The 20,736-nt window shown below is 45.8% G+C and overlaps 1 protein-coding gene across 1 annotated transcript in view; it reads right to left on the bottom strand.

The window, feature by feature from the left end:
* Positions 1–11,645: 11,645 nt before the first annotated feature.
* The window catches only part of LOC133350816 (ubiquitin-conjugating enzyme E2Q-like protein 1), a 30,909-nt gene continuing 21,818 nt past the window's right edge, over positions 11,646–20,736 (bottom strand). Inside the window, exon 3 of the mRNA XM_061565572.1 lies at positions 11,646–14,812. Within this exon, the coding sequence (XP_061421556.1) occupies positions 14,681–14,812 (132 nt within the window). The 3' untranslated portion in view covers positions 11,646–14,680. The remainder of the gene's footprint in view (positions 14,813–20,736) is intronic.

The raw sequence follows: 20,736 nt of genomic DNA, 5'->3' as shown, positions 1-20,736 counted from the left end.
GACGCTCGCGCGTGCGTGGTGACGTCATTTATCAGAAACGTTTCGCGTGATGTAATACGCACGGGGGCGTGCGTGGTGACGTCGGCTCGTCAGAAACACCTGCGTGGTGACGTCAGACGCACGAGCTAGCCGGCTGTTGTGGGTGACGTCAGGGAGACCTGGTGGGGGTCAAGGGAGAATGTTGTCCAAAGTTGTTGTTTGGATAAACAACGACGTGATTCATCTTCTTGGTTCTTTCGGTAAAGTCACGTATAATTGAAATAATAAAATAATAATAAAAAAATATAAAATAATTCTCACGACGTTTCGGCCACAACGCAAGTAGCCGTCCTCAGGTGGAGAACAGGTCTGTCGAGGAGACAGAGTCTGAATGGGGGGGGGGGGTGGGGGGCAGACAGACCTGTTCTCCACCTGAGGACGGCTGCTTGCGTTGTGGCCGAAACGTCGTGAGAATTATTTTATGTTTTATTTTTATTATTTTATTATTTCAATTTTACGTGACTTTACCGAAAGAACCAAGAAGATGAATCCCTGCAGTCACGAAAGCTTTAAATCGAAACGACGTGATAATCGATGGCAAGAACAGGCAAGCTGAGATTCTGTTGTCAAATTGTAATGAAGGCCAGGGAATGTTCGAATGACTGAACAGAGAAGACTGTGTAATGTCCATAATAAAGGGATTTTATTTTATTTTTGTTGGGTTAGATCTCGTAAATATAAACACAAAGCAACTGGAATGTCACGCGTATGTATGTCACCGTACGTTGTTCTTCTTTCGCTCCGTACGTAGCCAACCGTGCTGCTATTCGGAGGTGCGGAGTTGAGGGGAAGGACAAACTGAACACTCAAAGCGGCACAAGTTTGCGACGACACCGAAGTTGGGATTCCAAGGTTCTCATTAGCAGCTCCCCAATTAGTCGCTGTGGAGAATTCCAGTGGTAAATGTGACCCTGGGCCACGAGTCTTAAACCGTAGATCCGTGGAAGGGCGAAGCGAATGTCAATTATCATAATTGTTTATTTAGACTGGAGGAATCCGATGAGCTATGAAGATTTTCTTCTACACAAATCTTCAGTTGAATTTGGCCCGTCCCCTTAGTGATGTCCAGCGTCAACCCCCAACGCGTGCCACGCGAGCCACAAACTCATATATGGGCATTTGTTACATCCAATAACTAAGCCGGTGGTTACATTTTTATATAAAGCTTTCGTGACTACAGGGATTCATATTCTTGGTTCTTTCGGTAAGGTCACGTAGAAGGGAAATAATAAAAGAATACTAATAAAACATAATAAAATACAATTCTCACGACGTCTGTCGGAAAGACAGCGTCTGAATTCAGACGCTGTCTTTCCGACAGACCTGTTCTTCACCTGTAATATAAATAAAATAAAAACGCCACTTTTTTCAAAATTTCTTGCTGTGGTTTTCACGCCTGATGATGATTGCTTGTGTTGCAATCGAAACGTCGTGAGAAATTTATTGTTTTATTTCTATTACTTTATTATTTCCCTTCTACGTGACTTTACCGAAAGAAGCAAGAATACGAAGAAGCCGGTGGTTATCAATAATACAAGAAAAAAGAGCCTTGGTTATTTTAATATGGGGCCATCAATTTAGTACGTACGCATGGAGGGGGGTTAACCCAAATGCGTACGCTTGTGCATGGGGGTCTCCTGACAATGTACGCATAGGAAACGTGGGGGGGTGGGGGGTGAAGCCTCGATAACAATTTGTCTACATTGGCCTTCAAATGAGCCATAGTTGAGTATCTTCAGCTGTCAGAAAACAAGTCCTACAGGGAGCGGTGGGACTATGGGAGAGGTGTCACTTCGTGTGCCACAGTGCCCCTGACTGCAGCTATCACGCAGCTCAGCAAAATAAGTGGCCAAGGTACACAACTTAATTATTTAATGTAGCCGACGTTGTACTACTATCTGTTTGCTTAAACACGTTAATATTAAATTTCGATTTAAAGCTTTCGTGACTGCAGGAATTCATCTTCTTGGTTCTTTCGGTAAAGTCACGTAGAATGGAAATAATAAAATAATACAAATAAAACATAATAAAATAGAATTCTCACGACGTCTGTCGGAAAGACAGCGTCTGAATTCAGACGCTGTCTTTCCGACAGACCTGTTCTTCACCTGAGGACGGCTGCTTGCGTTGTGGTCGAAACGTCGTGAGAATTGTATTTTATGATGTTTTATATTTATTATTTTATTATTTCCCTTCTACGTGACTTTACCGAAAGAACCAAGAACACGTTAATATTATTGACAGATTTGTGCGTACCTACTCAATGGATGGCCCCGAATGCCTCAGGTAAGAGAGACGGTGGTAGGAGGGCATTCCAGAGAGGGGGGGGAGAGGCAAGAGACAGGTGGGTGACAGCTTTATGAGTAACATCATCCAGCAGTGGATTGAGCATGGGGGAGGAGGGGGGGGGGGGCTTCATGTCTGCGTGACGTCACAATCGGGCAGGGAACGTTGCGCCTACGTCATCCATTGACGACGCACGCGCCCTTCAAACGCTGCGACGTCGTTTGACGGCTTTAACCGCTATGACACCATCACGCGCGGGTTTGACCCTATTAGTATATTTTGGTACTGGCAAAGGAGGCCTCATGATGTAGATGCTTACCCCGAGCTCTCATTACTCTGATAGTGCGTTGTCTTTGAACTGTGCGCATTTTGGCGTCATCTGGTCGAACACCGTATGAGACTAGGCTCTAAGAAAAGCTGTCTCTGGTGTGGACCAATCAGTTTCAAGGACAGTGCATAAATTATCAGAGTATTGTTTTTTTTTTGCATTTGACTGCAAGTATCGTGGTTAATGTGAACATGATTCCTTGCAAAACGTGTCAGTTTTGTTGCCAGAAAAAAGGGGGAAAACCCTATTGATATATTTTGGTGCTGGCAAAGGAGGCCTCGTGATGGGTTTGACTTTGTCGGAGACGCGAGCTTCGTGGTGACGTCACGCGGTCACGTGCTGTGCCCTCCCCCCCTCCTCTGCGCGTGCGTCACTGCACGGGGCGGGGACATCTGGTGTGACGTCACTTGATGGACGGGAACAATTTGAAAGAGGGTGCGTGACAGGGCTGCTAAGGGGCCGTCCATAAATGACGTCACGCGATTTTGGAAGATTTTTGACCGCCCCCCCCCTTCGTCACACGACGTCACAAAAAGTCAGAACCCCCCCTCAAATATGACGTCACAAAGCTCTGCCCCCCCAATTTTTATTTTTAAAACATGCTTCAAATAACTTTAAACTATTGTCATTGTAGTGCGTATTTAATGTGGCGCTGCACTCTGATGTTGTAGGAGAAAACATTTTTTTAAAGTCTATTTAATTAATTAGAACGTGTTGTCTATATTTATTTAAAGTTGCGCATTTTGATGTGACGTCACATTTCTCAAACCCCTCCTCCCCCCCTCGTCACACATCGTCACAATTGTCTGACACCCCCCCCCCCCCTAGGTGCGTGACGTCATTTATGGACGGCCCCTAACTGAAGCGAGGTGGATTGGATGCGTAGGGGCGGGTGGTGGCGAGTTTAACGACACATTTGTGTTTACGCGATCTAACACCCCCCCCCCCCCCCCAAAAAACATAATTATTATGGACGAGGTGGATGAGTCACGTGACAGGTAATAAGGGGCCGTCCATAAATGACGTCACACACCTAGGGGGGGGGTGGGTCAGACATTTGTGACGATGTGTGACGAGGGGGGGGGGGTTTGAGAAATGTGACGTTCCATCAAAATGCGCAACTTTAAATAAATATAGACAACACGTTTTACTTAATTAAATAGACTTTTTGATAAATGTTTTCTCCTACAACAGCACAGTGCAGCGCCACATTAAGCACGCACTACAATGACGATAGTTTAAAGCGATTTGAAGCATGTTTTATTTTGGGGCTGGGGGGCAGAGCTTTGTGACGTCATATTTGAGGGGGGGTCTGACTTTTTGTGACGCCGTGTGACGAAGGGGGGGGGGGGGGGTCAAAAATCATCCTCACGATCCATGGGCAGGTGGCCCGTCGGTGTCCACTGCACATTTCGTCGTTTCTTTCCACTTTGTGCCAATATGCTCAAGTTCGTGCCACATCTCTCTGGCGCCAAATTATTGCGTCATCGTCGAGGCACGCTCTGTCAGAATCAGAATATGTATGTATACTGGAGGAATCCGATGAACTATAAATATATTTTTCACAGTCGTCTACTGGAGGCGGGTTAGAAGGTTACAGCAACAAACGGTACAAAAAACACGATAAGAGTGGGGCTTGACCTATTTACAACTATAAACATTATTTTTATTTTACCAGGTAAGGCCCACTGAGCTATTAGCTATTTTTCAGATGCGACCCGGCCACGAATGATTGCTCAACGAAGTGGCTTACCATGTGTAAATGTACAGCAGCCAAACATTCTCAACGCATGTTTCTAAGTGTGGAGGAGAAAAAAAAGAACAGAGCACGAGGAGAAAAATCCACGTGACCACGGGAAGAGAGAGACAACTCCAAATACACAGGAGGTGTCAGGGTCGGGATCTGGAACGAACCCACGAACCTCCTGTATACCTGGCGAGGCAGTTAACATCTCCTCGCCACCGTGGCACCCGTGACGGTGCGTGACACAATGCACACCTGTCAGGTGAGCCACTTGGCGACGACGTCATGGCGATTACGTTTGAAGTGAAGATGGTGCGGGTTACGGGAATGGAAGTGACGTGGCTTGCTGCTGCGATAACACGATGTCACACAATTTTTGTTCCTGGGTAGGAAGTGTTATTTCGTAATTGCTCATGGGGCCGTCCATAAATGACGTCACGCACCTGGGGGGAGGGGGGGGAACAGACATTTGTGACGATGTGTGACGACGGGGGGGCGGGGGGGTTTAAGAAATGTGACGTCACATCAAAATGCGCAAATTTAAATAAATATAGACAACACGTTCTACTTAATTAAATAGACTTTTTAAATAAATGTTTTCTCCTACAACATCAGAGTGCAGCGCCACAGTAAATACGCACTACAATGACAATAGTTTAAAGCGATTTGAAGCATGTTTTATTTTCAAAATGGAAATAGGCTTTTGGGGGGGGGCAGAGCTTTGTGACATCATATTTTAGGGGGTCTGACTTTTTGTGACGCCGTGTGACGAGGGGGGGGGGGGGGGGTCAAAAATTGTCCAAAATCGTGGGACGTCATTTATGGACGGCCCCTTTGGCTAAAAAGTAAAGAAAATGACTATTAATCCTCACGAACTTTGCTTTTGTGACCAGCACAGTGATATTTTGAAATCTACCTATTTTCAATGGGAAAATTGGCGAATTTGTGTCTATCCGTTCATATAAAGTCAGAAAAAAACAACATATGAATCAAAATTAACATGTATTTATATATTAAAGTAATACAAAAATGAGGCATAAGCAATGAGCAAACAACACTTACTACCCCGGAACAACACAAATTGTTACACAGTGTAATCAGATGACGCCCCCCCCCTCGCCTTGGCTAACGTTTCAATTTCACAACAGCGACCTTCAACTGCATTTCACAGAAGAACAATGACGTGTAAAAAAAAAAATCACAGCCCTCTACGTGCATAGCAAAAAACTAAACTATTTTTTTATTTTACCAGGTCAGGCGCACTGAGCGATATAGCTCTTTTTTAGAAGCCACCTGACCACAAATGACAGCTCAGCGAAGAGACGTATCACGTGGACATTTATATCAGCCAAATACTCTCAACGCAGTGTTTTGAAATACGTGGTCAACCACGTTTAGTGTCTAACTGTGTTGTTGGCCGACTGGTTTGCATCGCATTATGTTTCTAAGGTTTGTCGAGTTCGCGTCTCCCATCTTCTTGCTGTATTTGCCTCCGTGCAATTTGCCGTTCTCGGTGTGCTCTGTGTGCCATGTACCTCTGTGTGTTCCTTCGCTGTGTTTTGCCCCATTTTCGCCTGATGACGAGCGCTTGTGTTGCGTTCGAAACGTCGTGAATTTCATTTTCTTTTCACATACGTGACTTTACCGAAAGAAGCAATGGGTACAGTCATTCCTGCAATCACGAAAGCTTCAATTCTAGATTACTCTCAACGCATGTTGATTTCAAATTGTGGAGGGGAAAACCGGAGGACTCGGAGAAAACAATCCACGCGACCACCGGGAGATCATGCAAACTCCAAATAAACAGGCGTTAGTCTGGTTCGAACCCACGACCTCCTGTATACCAGGCGAGATAGTTATTTCATTCTAGATTTAAAGCTTTCGTGACTGCAAGGATTCATACTCTTAGGTTTTTTCGGTAAAGTCATGTAGGTAAAAATAAATAAAAATAAATCATAGAAATAAAATAATAAATCACGACGTTTCGGAGGCAACACAAGTCTCCGTCATCAGGTGGGACCGTCACAGCTGAATTTACTATATTAAGTGAGGAAAAAAATCCAAGAGGCAAGCCCTTAAATACAAGTTTGAGATAGTTCACATCTCGCCACCCTGGCACCCATCACCAGCAGTTCTTGAATAACTGCGCCGTGGTCCTCTTTGTTCGACTTAGGTCACTTTTGTTCGACTTAGATCACTTTTGTTCGACTTAGGTCACCATCAACATTAATCTGAGCAGTCCTCAGACAGCTCGAGACACCCGCGGACCTGTTCCGTCCGCATTGCTGTGGCTACTGTTGTTGTAATGACAGCATTATTTGTTTTGTGGTGATGCGCGTGTATCTTTAGCGAGGTATAACCTCACATAGTTTGGTGCGGGCAGGTCATAGAGAAAGATGAAATATGGGTGGGGGGGGGGGGGGGAAACTACGTCCATATTAAAATATATAAACAACATTGTATTTAATGTTTCAGACTAAATAAAGTAGTTTCGCAAGAGGCATGTGCTCGTCATGGGAATAATTAGCCCGTATGTTCGCCGTCAGTGAAGACGTGAGATGAATGTAGTGAATGATGTATGCCGAATGGCTCACAGGGCTATACCTCATAAATGAACTTAACTGAATGTTGAACGTCTTTAATTAAATTGTCGGTGCCACCGGAGGCTGCCGCAACTTTTGTAGCTCCAATCTTTTTTGGCGGAGACGCAACCTTGAATTACGTGATGACCACACATGCATCGTCGGAACGACGCGAGTTTTTCTACCGCAGTGCGACACCAATTTGCGCCGGGGCCCCGCATGGATCATTACGCAAGTGTCTGGCTCTATAAAGTCAGCTGTGAAGCAATTGAGCTGCTTGGAATTAATAGGGATGCTCATGCATACTGTTTGGTTCTTTCGGTAAAGCCACGTAGGTATAAAATAAATCACGACGTTTCGGGCGCAACACAAGCGTCCGTCATCAGGTGGGAAAGCATGGTCTGCTGCTGAGGCAGACTGTTTTAAAAGGTTTGAAATGGGTGTAGCTCAAGGGTCATAAAGAAGTCGAGGAGGCCGCTTTCCTAGCATAGAGTTACATGCTAATTTCTCACATTAAAATCATGCTAATCTCTCATTAACATAGCCACTTCCGTGCCCTCGTCGAGGAGGCCGCTCTCCTATCTTACTAATTTCTCACATTAACATCACTAGCCCGGGCTACTTCTTTATGACCCTTGGGCTACACCCATTTCAAACCTTTTAAAACAGTCTGCATCAGCAGCAGACCATGCTTTGCCACCTGATGACGGGCGCTTGTGTTGCGCCCGAAACGTCGTGATTTATTTTATTTTATACCTACATGGCTTTACCGATAGAACCAAAGAGTATGGATTTCCTGCAGTCACGAAAGCTTCAAATCAAGAATGCTCATGCATGTCTTTTTTTTCCTCTGTTCAATAAAGGGGCATAGCAGCAGGCTTGGTCCCTTGCCTGCTGCTGTGTGCCTTGCCCGTGTGCATGCAGGGTCAGTTGCTCTTTCCAATTATTAGACTGAAATTAAACGTACAAACCACCCACTCGACTGGCTTTGAACACGCCTGCATTCCCAGATTAAACAATGCAAGAATTGTCTTTGGTTCTTTCGGTAAAGTCACGTAGATAGAAAAATAAAAATAACTTTAAAAATGCCGTAGCCTGGTTCTTAATCGGAGTGTACTGGGAGACTATGTAGACTGTATCCTGGTTATTGCGTTTTGTGAGTGTACTGGCAGTCTATAATGTAGACTGTAGCCTTAAAAATAATAAAATAAAAAATAAACAAAAAGCCAAGAGGTTTCAATCGCAACACAAGCGGTCGTCATCAGGAAGTGGGATTTTTTTTCGTATTTTTCAGGCGAGTCTACATTATAGACTGTCAGTACACTCACAAAACTCCATAGCCAGGCTACAGTCTACATTATAGACTGCCAGTACACTCACTCCGATTAAGAACCAGGCTACAGTATTTTTAAAATAATATTTCATTCACTTTTTTTCTATCTTCGTGACTTTACCGAAAGAACCAAAGAATATGATTTCCTGCAGTCACGAAAGTCAAGTCAAAATGTAATGCAAGAATAAGCAATAATCCAAACAGGCTCTGCTCGTGATAAAAGACCTTTATTTAAAACATCCTCTGTGGCAATGAAATAACACACGATGCGGGCACACACACACACGCGCACGTGCGTTCCCAAGTTCGATATGCAGCATGTAAATCCATGGATGCAGCCAAGAGGGAGACACGACACAAAGACAGGACGACTCGAAGCACTACGGTCGCAGGGGGAGACACGTTCGCCACCATCACAGCATCAAAGCAATGTGTCCATAATATACATATATATGTATAGGCTGCCTCTTTAAATGTCTTTCAGCAAAAAACGACTGTGGTGTGGACAAAAACGTGGCAGCGATCCGGCCAATTTTTTGTAACTTTTTTTAAATATATTATTTTTTTAAATCGTTTTTTATCATTTTTTTTTTACATTTCTTGGCGTCACACATTAGGCAGGCAACTTACACGTACAGGTAACACTCACTAGTTACAATGCAACTTAATGACAATTAAAATGAAATAATACCTAGCCACTAAGTTCCATACAAATGGCACTTTGTATTTTATCCGACAGCAGTAAGTGCCTTAAACTTGTCAAGTTGTTGGATAGATAAGATTCGCTTAGTTGAGTTATTTTTTTATAACTATCATAACTATATTTGTTTATGGGGTCCATTCATAAGCCAGCACGGTTTATGGGCCAAATTCTGAGCCAGGAATTCTGAGAAACTGGGTTTGAATCCACATTTCAAAACAAGATTCTTAAGTGTTGTGATATCTAATCATTGCACAAATGTGCAGCATATACACGGCTCCAGTTGAATTCAAATTCGTCTTCAACAAGGCATCGTGTATATCATGACACGGACTGCACTATGTGATGGGTTGCTCTGCTGCAGGTCGCGGGACAGAGAATTAACAAACAAAGATCTACTTCATATCATTAAGATAAAGTTTGTTTAAAAAAATATTACCAATATTTCAAGACAACCGAGTGGGATAGGTGACTAAGGGTGGCCAGGTGGTGAATGGCATTCACAATTCTAGATTTGAAGCTTTCGTGACTGCAAGGATTCATATTCTTAGGTTTTTTCGGTAAAGTCACGTAGGTAAAACATTAAAATTAATAAAAGTAAAATAAAATAAAAATCACGACGTTTCGGAGGCAACACAAGCTTCCGTCTTCAGGTGGAACCGTCACAGCCACGACAGCTGTATCAAGTAAATGAGAGATTGCAGGAGCTACCACTCCGTGGCTGTGACGGTTCCACCTGAAGACGGAAGCTTGTGTTGCCTCCGAAACGTCGTGATTTTATTTTATTTTACTTTTATTAATTTTAATGTTTTACCTACGTGACTTTACCGAAAAAAACCTAAGAATAGGCATTCACAATGGCTGCGTCTGAGCAGTGAGCCAGCACCACGAAGACTCTGGATGGAATATTCTGGCAGCCGTCATTAAGACAGGTCCTCCAGTGAAGCGAGTCAGATGGTCTCGGCCTGGTCACCAAAAACTGCAGAAGTAATCCACTTTAAAATAATTTAGGTTTCTCACTTTACTACTGTATTTGCCCCAGCCCAGCAAGATTGCTTTACATTTCACAAATATATTACATGACCGCTAGGTGGTGGACCACTTCCCCCCCCATAATTTAAAGTACTATCGTCTCGTTTTGGGTTTGTGAGACCTATGTAAGCGACGGCAGTTGTGGCGTCATCTTCCAGGGCTGTTCCCTGACGAAACACAATGTTCTACTGTCTGGAGGGGTTCCAGATGGACGGTTTTTATTTGCTTCATTAAATTACCGAGAGCACAATTGGGTTGTAATTGTTGGCACATGTGCAGGCAACACAACTATGTTTGGAATGAAATACGAGGTCTGAGTCCAACTGTGGAAATGTGCAATTTACAGCACGCCTCGACGCTGCAACAGAGATTAACACTGTTGCACAACTCATTTTACAGGGAGCAGCCTTGAATTAAAAATACAACGATACGGTAGAAAAAATAAATAGATCACGACGTTTCGACCGCCACACAAGCAATCGTCTTCAGGTGGGACGATTGCTTGTGTGGCGATCGAAACGTCGTGATCTATTATTTTGTCTACCTATGTGACTTTACGGAAATAACCAAAGAGTATGGATTCCCGCAGTCACGAAAGCTTCAAATCAAAATGATACGTTAGAACTCTTATCCGCGACAACTATTTAAAATTGCAATATCAGTAGGGTCTCAAAAAGTCCTATTTTCAGCTCCTCTATTTTTATTTGTGTGATTCCCCCACCTCCCCGTCCTGCGTAAAGTAACGGCTTCCAATAATGTGCAAATGTTTCGCGAACCGAATCCATGATCTCTGTCCCTCACGTCACTGCAGATAAGAGGATCTTTCCTGTAATGAACGATGGAGGGCTGTGTGTGTGTGTGTGTGTTACAGGACTCGTGAGCAATATGACAACACACGGCAACTCCACCAATTGGAGAGTTTAAAACAAAAATGTTGGTGCCCTCAAAGAGCGCGTAAAGATTTGTTTTTACTTGTGACATAGCAACACCCGGTACACTTGTCCCAGATACATATTTGAATATAAATTCGGTAAATTTTTCAGACAAGACGCATGGAACAAATTATTTTTTTTGGAATTTGTTACAGAAAGCCAAACTCCATTATCTTCTATCCTTCCATATCATATACCACAGTTCACCGCAGACACCACGATACGTAAAAAGCAATCATAAAAACAATCCCCATTGTTTAAACCACTCCTCTCCATGGAATTTCATATCGTCTCTGCGATAGGACAGTCTGTAGTGAGATCCAAGCCAAACCGACTGGGAAAGCAGCTGTCTGTGCAACTTTAATCGGTATCCATGGCAGTAACTGCGCACAACACAAATAATAAATAATAAAATAAATGCACATTTTGACTTAAAACTTTTCGTGACTGCAGGACTTCATATTATTCGGTTCTTTCGGTAAAGTCACGGAGATAGAAAATGAAAAAAAAAACACGACGTTTCGATCGCAACACAAGCGGTCGTCATCAGGAAAAGGGGGGGGGGGGGGGGTTGGCCTACAAAGGCAAACTCCCCTTATCTCTACCCCCCCTTCTCTCTCACCTTATCTCTACCCCCCCTCTCTCTCACCTTATCTCTACCCCCTCTCTCTCTCTCCCCCGTTGTCTTCTCCTACATTAACATTAGCTGCTCCGCTCATGCTGCCGACACGCTTGGACTATGCCCATTTGTAAACCTTTATAAAGTTTGCCTTTGGAGGCTAACCCCCCCCTTTTCCCTGATGACGACCACTTGTGTTGCGATCGAAACGTCGTGAGTTTTTTGTTGTACATTTTTATTTTCCATCTACGTGACTTTATCGAAAGAACCAAAGAATATGAACACTAAATGTAACATTTTGCCATTAACAATATTGCCATCTACCAGTCTCACAGACTGAAAAACGTCATGTTAATAATGATTCCCTAATTAATCCGGGAAAGGCTCCAAGTCTGAAGAGTGTCCTGCATTTTGCATGTTTGCCCATATTTTCCGAACGAGTGTTTTGAAAGGGAACGGAAGTGCCCGGGGAAACACACCACCCGGAAACGTGGGTTCCCGAGAGGATGACGCGTGCAATCTGCACGGATGCACCAACCCTGCCGTTGAACAACTGCACCATGGGATTTCGCCACTGCGCAAATTAACAGTCGTGAGAATAATAACAAAAGTTAGTTCCTTTTTTATCCAGGAGAGCCACTCTCTTTGTTTTTCAGGAGGGTCCCGATGCATTTTTTGTATTTTAACATATTTTCAAACAATTAAGGAGTCTTCATATAAGCGGAAAAAACCCGTAGCAACCCAGAGACAAGCAGAGGTCGCAATCGGGTACCCGATACCCGTACCCTACCCGGCCGGGTATCGGGGTACCCGTTTGCGACCCTTGTGCGGCCGGGTATGGGTACGGGTAAGGAATCAAAACCCATTTGCGACCTCTGGAGACAACCCAAGCGCATAAGGGGGGGGGGGGGGGGCAACACCATTCCACCATACAGATGGATTCGTCCACTTGCTGTACTGCCTTCTTCTGGCGAGCCGGGGTATGGCTCCTCAATCCCCACGGGAAGAGAGTTTCACAATCCACTGAAAGTCACTGAAACGAGTGGCAGACAATGACGACAAGGGCGCAACCGAGTCAGCACCGCACGCGAGCTGTGTCGGGTTTCAGGGCTGCCCCCTGCTGAATAAAACCGTTCATTAACCGAGAACGTTTCAGTTAAAATGGCAGCCACGTAGGGATATTCGGGGCGGATCAGGGACCTAATTTTCTGTTTCATGACACCGGCTGATTATGGTCTCATGATCAGAACGCTCGCCACCGAGCGAGCGTTCACACAGACTCGATGGTTCGAATCCCACCACAGGTGCCAGGTGATTACTGGAATGTTTTTTTTTTGCAGGGAATTGATGAACATAGCCATTTGCTATGACATGGATGCTTAAAAAGCACCCGTGGATTTAATGTATAAGATTAATCTGTGACGATGCTAAAACAAAGCCACACTTAAATATGTTCTGCACCTAAATTGCAAAAAGTCACTTCCCACATGCAACTACCATTAACCAGGAACTCTTGCAAAAGTGGTAATGAATCCGTGGGCTTTTACCCTAGTTAATGAAAGGATAATGCATTGAGAGTGCATCGACGCACGATGTCTACGATGCTACGTTGAATGAAACGGCTCTCGTTTGTCGAGGCATACGATAGCAACATCCCCTCCAGCCAACCGTGACATGCAGCATCATCATCATCTGACGTCATATTGTAACAGTATATGCAGCTGAAAATTTCACCCAGCTTGGGTATCGCAGATTGTATCGAATAACAAGTCTTCTGCACATCTGAATAGAGGCTATTGGGTGTTGGTATTGGGATCCAATAAAAATTGACAGCTTATTACGAAGGATTCTGCAGTTGCGCAATACTTTATATATAGTCGTGTAATTCAACATGTTACGTTCGTATTAATTATAGACCGTGTTGCTTATATCTCTATATAAAACGTACAGATAAATTATTTACAACCTTAAAACAACAGCCATCGCGATAATATACTCCTGCTTTTCGTTTGCCTCAAATGTGGCGTGCAAATTGGATCAAAATAAATATTCTGGCAAATTCACTCTGTAGGTCAGAGCATATCACGAAGGACAACGTATCTCCCACCAAAACAAGCCTGACTTGGCAAATGTCACACAATAAATTACACGCTTAAAAGAATGATATCTGCAAGGGTCACAGTCGCCGAAATAGACGTAACGGTCAGTGACAATGTGCGTCGCGTGAGAATTGCCATGGTAGTGTTTTAACGAGTTAATTAGCTTGTTTTGCTTTACCCCACGGAAATATTGCACTTTCCTGGGATCTGATCAGAGGCATCTTGACCTCTGCTGCTATTTTAAGTTCAGTTTCCATGACAACACAAATCTCCACAGCTCTGATTGGCTAAGAAAATGCACGTGACTTAAACCATCACTTCCTTTCAGTTTAAATTCAAGCTTTGAAAACGCACTGGGGACTTTTTGAAAGACCAAACCCACTTGACAAATGCAAGGCAAAACAATACAACGACAAAAAAAACCTCACGAGATTGATGCGGCATATGGACAACCTCCATCCACTTCCGTAGATACCTATTTCGATCTCGTTAAACGGCACGTTTGCATTGTAACTTCCATTCCGACGGCTCAATTGGCGCTTCCAGCCGTGCAGCTTGTTGTGGGGATCATTGCATTACAAGGTGCTACGGAACGCCAAGGAAGCCACTTCGATGCAGTGGAATGCCGAGGGTCACCTGACCAGTGAACGCAATGCGCGCGAGCAACAACCCCTCGAAAAAAATCTGCACGAAAGTGAATGGCGGCCAGTCGAGACATCAAACGGAGCGGGGGATTTGCACATTTTCACCTCACAGCTACCCCCCCCCCCTCAGTAGAATTTCTTCACTCCTCGCAATTTCACAAATGGGCCCAGGCAATGGCAATGGGCTCAATAACTGGTGCACGTGGAGCCTCCGCCGAACCTTGGAGTAAAAAGAGAAGGACCACTGGGTAGACATGAGGGTGGGGACTTTTAGGATGGAGGTCGGGAGGGCGACGGCCCCGGGGGGGTGGGGGGGGGGGAGATGGGGGGGGGGTGTCGAACTCATCCCTCCGAAGACGGCGGCGTCACCCAGCCATATTTTTCGTGAGTTTTCACCAGGCTCTTGAACGTCGCCTCCGCCTCTTTCCTCGTGAACGCCTTCTTGGCCTTGCTCGCTTTTCTGCAGATCCGTCCCTGCAACCAGACAGTGCGTGACACGCGGCAAGACAAATGTTAGCTCAGGTCATGAGGTTGAGGTCAAGGTTTTTCCCTCCTTTGAAACCATCGTTGGGGTTGCACACATCTTCACTTGGTGGAAAGTCCACATCCTCGTGGCAGAGAACAGTCCATCCATAGAATGACCATTGTACAGACATCTCAAGCAGTAGTATTCATTGAATTGCTGAGAATGAGTCTACATTGCTGGGCATGGGGTTATGCCGAGAGACCGACTGGTTTGAGAAGTTAGTGGGATTGTGCAGCACGCATCGTTTGAAGAGGAGGGAATGCTCCCGAAAAAAAACATCGCCCGCTGAGCTGCAGCGATCCTAACAGGTCGTGTGCGGGTACGGGATGGATTGTTACATCGCAGGACTGAGGGATGGTGACAGGTCGACGAGACCTTCATCCAGCAGTGGATTGACCTATGGCTGATGAAGATCACGTGTCTTTAGGTTTAAGCCTGCGTTCGCACGTGTGTCTCTTCTTAAAGCAAGTATCAGTTACTATGAGTGGTGATTATATGGAGAGGAGAGAGTGGCCCCTGCCATGGAAATGTGGGATTCTACCACTGGTTCAGGGCAGTAACAGAGCAGGCATCACCCCACACTCGATTGACTGGGGAAAACACGGTGACCTTTTGAACGTTACTCAATATGCTCTGGATGGCGTACGATGCTTTTCATGCACAGCACGCCGGACCTAAGAAAGGTCAGCATCTCCCCCTCCCCCCCGTTCAAACACGCATGGAGCAGCACCTGCTTCTATTGGAAGCACCGAGCGAGAAGTGGACATTCCACACTCCAATGGCAGGGGGCAGTCTATACTAGGCCGAACATTGTTGATGTCCATATCAAGCTGGTAAGTTCAGTGTTTGAACGCGAGCGAACCTTTCCGTTCGTAAACCGGAGCGCTTCAACCGCATTGCCGTCCGGCCAGATGCAACGGCCGATTTAACAAGCATTCGCGATGCAGCCGCCTGCCCCCCTCCGACTGTCCCCCGCAACCACCGACAGCCACCCAGGAGTCACCTTCAGCTCTTGATTTTCGTAAGTTAATTCGGCGTAGCGCGTTTGCTTTGGCGAAGACTGCGTCAGCTTCGCTCCACCGCCGGCCGTGCTGAAAAATCGGCCGACTCGGGTTCTCCTTCCACTTGCGCGCACGCGGGGCTCGTTTGACGCACGCGAATGAATAATTTACGCGTTTCCATGCAACGCGTGCTGCGGTCAGCTCTGGCGTGTGTCTTTGACCACCCCGTGTGGCCCGTAACATAATAGCGCGCAAAACACGCTGGGGGGGGGGGGGGGGGGGGGGTTGGAATTTGCCCACAAGAGAGCGTACAATACCGAGCGGGGCAGGTTACGCACGCTGCGGGCCACGCATAATCCACCCAATAACAGAACACACCGTTCGAGCCACACGTGCAGTGGTGGTGCTGGAGGGGAGTCACCGGTTCAGATTTCGGGTTGGAATGTTGACTGTCGTGTGCGTGTGTTTGAAGAACACACTGCGATGAGTTCACACTTGAGCGCAAACATCGTTACTCAGCCCCATCATCCCTCGGAGATCAATGAAATGATTACCACCGTGCAGGAAGCCAAGCTTGGCACAGACTACATGATGTTCTTTTGGAAACAGCTGGGCTTGAGCAGGGCACGATGGTGAGAGAGGATGATGGATGATGATCAAGGATGATAACAGAGGGGGGGCAGACAAGGAACAGAACACGTCCAGGAGGACAGCAGTTCATGTGCAGGTGCTGAGCGGATTGTAACATCACAGGATGAGAAGTTCGGGAGTTAGGGGAGGCCTTCATGCAACAGTGGATTGATCATGGCTGCCGATGATAACGATGATTATGCCAGCTTCCTGGAGCAGTTCTTTCCAACTCGGCCCCAATTTAAAACTGTCACAGGGAGAGCGGCGGGGAGTAAGTGGCACAATTTATACCCGTCACGGCAAATCGCCCCGTGTTTGACCTCTCCCTGACAGACCGCCATCTGAAAATTGGGAGCTAAAAGCCAATCCCGGAGAGGTGGAGAGCATCACGTGGCGAGCATTGTGACATCACAGCGGCTCGAGGCACCATTTAAATACAGTAAAACCTTGGATTGCGAGTAACTTGGTCTGCGAGTGTTTTGCAAGACGAGCAAAATTTTTTAATAAATATTAATTTGATAAACGAGCGAGGTCTTGCAATACGAGTACTGTAGTACGTACAGTATACGCTTTGTCTGCCGAGCGTCACGTGATCACAACGGAGCTAATGGTTCTTATCTCTCGCTGCGGGATTGTGGGTAATTGTCTCCCATGCTCGGTCTCAGTCGGCGTGCCTCACTCGTATAGTCAACATCCGTGCGAGCGTAGACTGTTTACTGTAGTGTTGTGACCACGTGTGTGTGCGTAAAGCATTTTTTTTTTATTTTGTGTCCAAGTGTAGTGACTGTTCTTTAGTAAAACTGTACTGCAAGTGAAAGTTGTCCTACACAATAACCCTCCTCTCCTCTCTCTCGTCTCCCTCACACCAGCCACGATTAAATTTAATAAATAAATTTGATTACTTTATATGACATTTAAATAATAAAAATATAAAAGGTATTTTGTATGAATCATTTTTATACGAATACAGTATTTTTAGGTTGTGGAACAAATCATCTGAGTTTCCATTATTTCTTATGGGCAAATTCGCTTTGATATACGAGTGCTTTGGATTACGAGCACATTTCCGGAATAAATTATGCTCGCAATCCAAGGTTTTACTGTACATTACTTTCCAGTATTTTAATACCGTACCAAAACACAGAAGTGGACGAATGATGCAATGGCCAGGCCAATTCACTATGAAGCCAGTGATCCGAGTTCAATTCTCGGCCACGGTTAACATCAATTGGCACGTCATATTTGAACCAGCCCTCAGTGGGCCCCCTTCACGACCCTGCAATGAGCAGCATAGTGAAGTATGGTCGAACAAACGTTATGACCGATGAGGCATGGGGAGGCCTTCACCCAGCAGTGGGTTTACAAAGGGCTCACTTTTGTTTCTCAAATGATTGCAGTGCGGTGCATTGCACACGCGACTAAAGCAAAAGCCATCAATGAGATTCATTACGTGAGCACTTAACTTGTCAGGCAAGATCGACCGTCGGCAGCGATTCCGTAGGGCGTCGCAGACAACCACAACAGTTGGTCCGAGGGACAGACTGGGCCCCAACCATAGGAATGGGGAATCTCAAGCAAAACTACCAACAGAGATGATCACTGGCCCCACAATTGATTTGCGATTTTAGACTTGACTTGCCATGGAGGGTGTGGAGCTCAAATAATTGGAGCAATGCAATTTGACAGCGGGGTCAGGCTGACTGCACAGTAAAGCGGAGTTCAGGTGACCGCAGATGAGAAGTTCATGCTGTCATGCCATTCGGCACGTGTGCTGAATGACAAATCGAAACGCAATAGTTCACAGCACCGAGTGTTAGAGAGTGATATGGCACACGCTGTAATCAGACTAAGCGCAATGAGTCCAGCGACCCGACTACAGTTCCCGGAAGCAGTTAACATCAGTGTCAAGTGACATGTGAAAGCAAGTAACTCTGAAATTGGGACTACGCAGTTCCAATGAAATTACTTAAAAACAACTTCTAGCAATCAGAATAGGATTAATTTAACTTAAGTACGTAATCCTCCCAACTGGCCACAGACAACGAGATCTTAACTACCTTGCCTGGTATACAGGAGGGCATGGGTTCGATCCAGACCCTGACGTCTGTATCTTTGGAGTTTGGATGTTCTCCCTGTGATCGCGTGGATTTTTCTCCGAGTCCTCCGGTTTTTCCTTCAGCATTTAGAAACGTGCGTTTCAGAGTATTTGGCTGCTAGAAATTCCCACGTCATTTGTGGCCATGTCGCTTCCGAAAAAGAGCTATATCGCTTAGGTGGGCCTTACCTGGTGAAATTAATTTTTTTTAAATAGTTTTGTACGCACCGGAGTATTAAACCCAGCGCGCATGGAACTTTGGGCTGATGTCGGGCCAACGTTGCACGTTTACTATGAGGATTCATCACCGCCCCAACAATACACTGAACATCAACAAATGCAGTTTTGGCTCTGACCACCAGGTGGTCCTTCATCCACATTGAAACGGCTGCGCCGAGCGTGCGCGACAATGCAGCAGGGGTTTCGTAACACGGTACACGGCGTTCCCTGCGAGAATGGACACGGGGTGGGGGTGGCGCTCTTTTCCGTTGGTGGCTCCGAGCCAGTGCTGACAATTCCACTTTTTTATGGTAGGGGTCAGTTTGACGATGATGAAGATGATGGTGGGTGATGGGGGGGTCAGCCTGCCCATAAGATGACCAATGTCGATTTCTCTAAAAGTGGAACCTATTTTATTTAAACCACACATTTATTCAGTTTTTTTTACAAAAACAAACAAGATCCCCCAGTATAGCATTAACAGACTGTAGGGGCAAGTGCTGTAAGCGAGCACCTATGAAGGCCGGAACGGTACACGAGGGGGTGGGTGGCCAACACCATGCCCAGCCGCCTTTGTCTCCCTAGTGGCGATGTTTACACATTTGAGGCCGAGTCAACCTAGGGGAGGCCCAGGACCGGTTCTGATAATCGTCACTGCTTTTGGCTGTGAGCAGCGCGCTAAACCGCTACACTGCCGCTCCTCACATGCACAAACCAGTGCCACCCCACCCAGACCGGACTGACTGCCAGCGTACGGCAACACCTACTGCGGTGTTCGTTATTTCGTGAACACTGCAAACCTTTATTTTCCAAAATATCTTGACGATTGGAGACTTAGTCATCAGCCGCCATGATCTACCCACCAACTTCTGGATGAAGGCATTCCCAAGCTGTAGCCATCCCCCCTTCATGGCGTCTCGTTGTAATGATGCGAAATTATTTACTCTCCGACGATTAAGTCTTTCACGCGAGTGGTTGAACGGTGGCCAATATTATGGATAGCAGTGGTGTGCCGTATAATGAATCACCACCACCCTCACAAGGGTGAGGGAATCAATGACGGTGATCACTGCGATTCAGGGGCTGTGGTTCTACTCTAGGTTGGGGTGAAGCGTCGCTATTTCTATCTCGTGGCTGATGGAGTCACGCGAATCTATTACCTGCAACGTACACAAATCAATACCGCATTAGGTATGCAAAATTATGTGCTGTACAGACAAACTCTTCCACAATTCAAGTAAATGTAGAGTAGTCGTGCGAGGGTAGCGATCGATAATAATCAGTCCATGTCCCCGGTTCAAGAGCGCACACAGTCACCTGTTTAAAGAGTAACCAACGTAGAAGAAAAGGTTGCACATAGAAGACCTGATGATGCACGCAGTGATGAGAAGAAAACTGGCACTATTTGGACACCATATGCAAAATGGACAACAAGAGCGAACTTAAAAGTGTGGTGTTGTTGTTCGGGAAAATGGAAGGAACCGGAAAGAGAGGAAGACCTGACAGAGAACGGCTTGACGACGACATCAGAGATTGGTGGCAGAGAGACGTGGCACGAACTTGAGCACATTGGCGCAAGACAGAGGAAAGTGGAAACAAATGGCAACATGTGCAGTGGACACCTACGGGCTGCCTGCCCACATGGACCGTGATGATGATGATGCGATGATGATGATGATGATGTTGTTGGTGATGATGATGAAACATGAACGGAGCGTGGGGGCGGCCGCCCATCTCCACTGTCGGCTTTCAAGCCGACAGTGGAGGGAATTCCACATTCGTATGGCATGGGCCAGTTTTGCCCATAAAACCTTGTTGACTTCGTGTTCCATCCTGGGCAGCAGTAAAACGGGTCAGCGCTTGGGAAATGAGCGCGCAGTCAACCGGACCCGCTTGTTACGATTATGTTGACGTATTGTTTTTTTGA

The sequence above is a fragment of the Lethenteron reissneri genome, chromosome 35, assembly GCF_015708825.2.
Source record: "Lethenteron reissneri isolate LAM-NWPU_2019-01 chromosome 35, ASM1570882v1, whole genome shotgun sequence".
Classification (NCBI taxonomy): domain Eukaryota; kingdom Metazoa; phylum Chordata; class Hyperoartia; order Petromyzontiformes; family Petromyzontidae; genus Lethenteron; species Lethenteron reissneri.
Note: the sequence above shows the minus strand (reverse complement) of the source record. Positions and strands in the feature narration are given on the sequence as shown.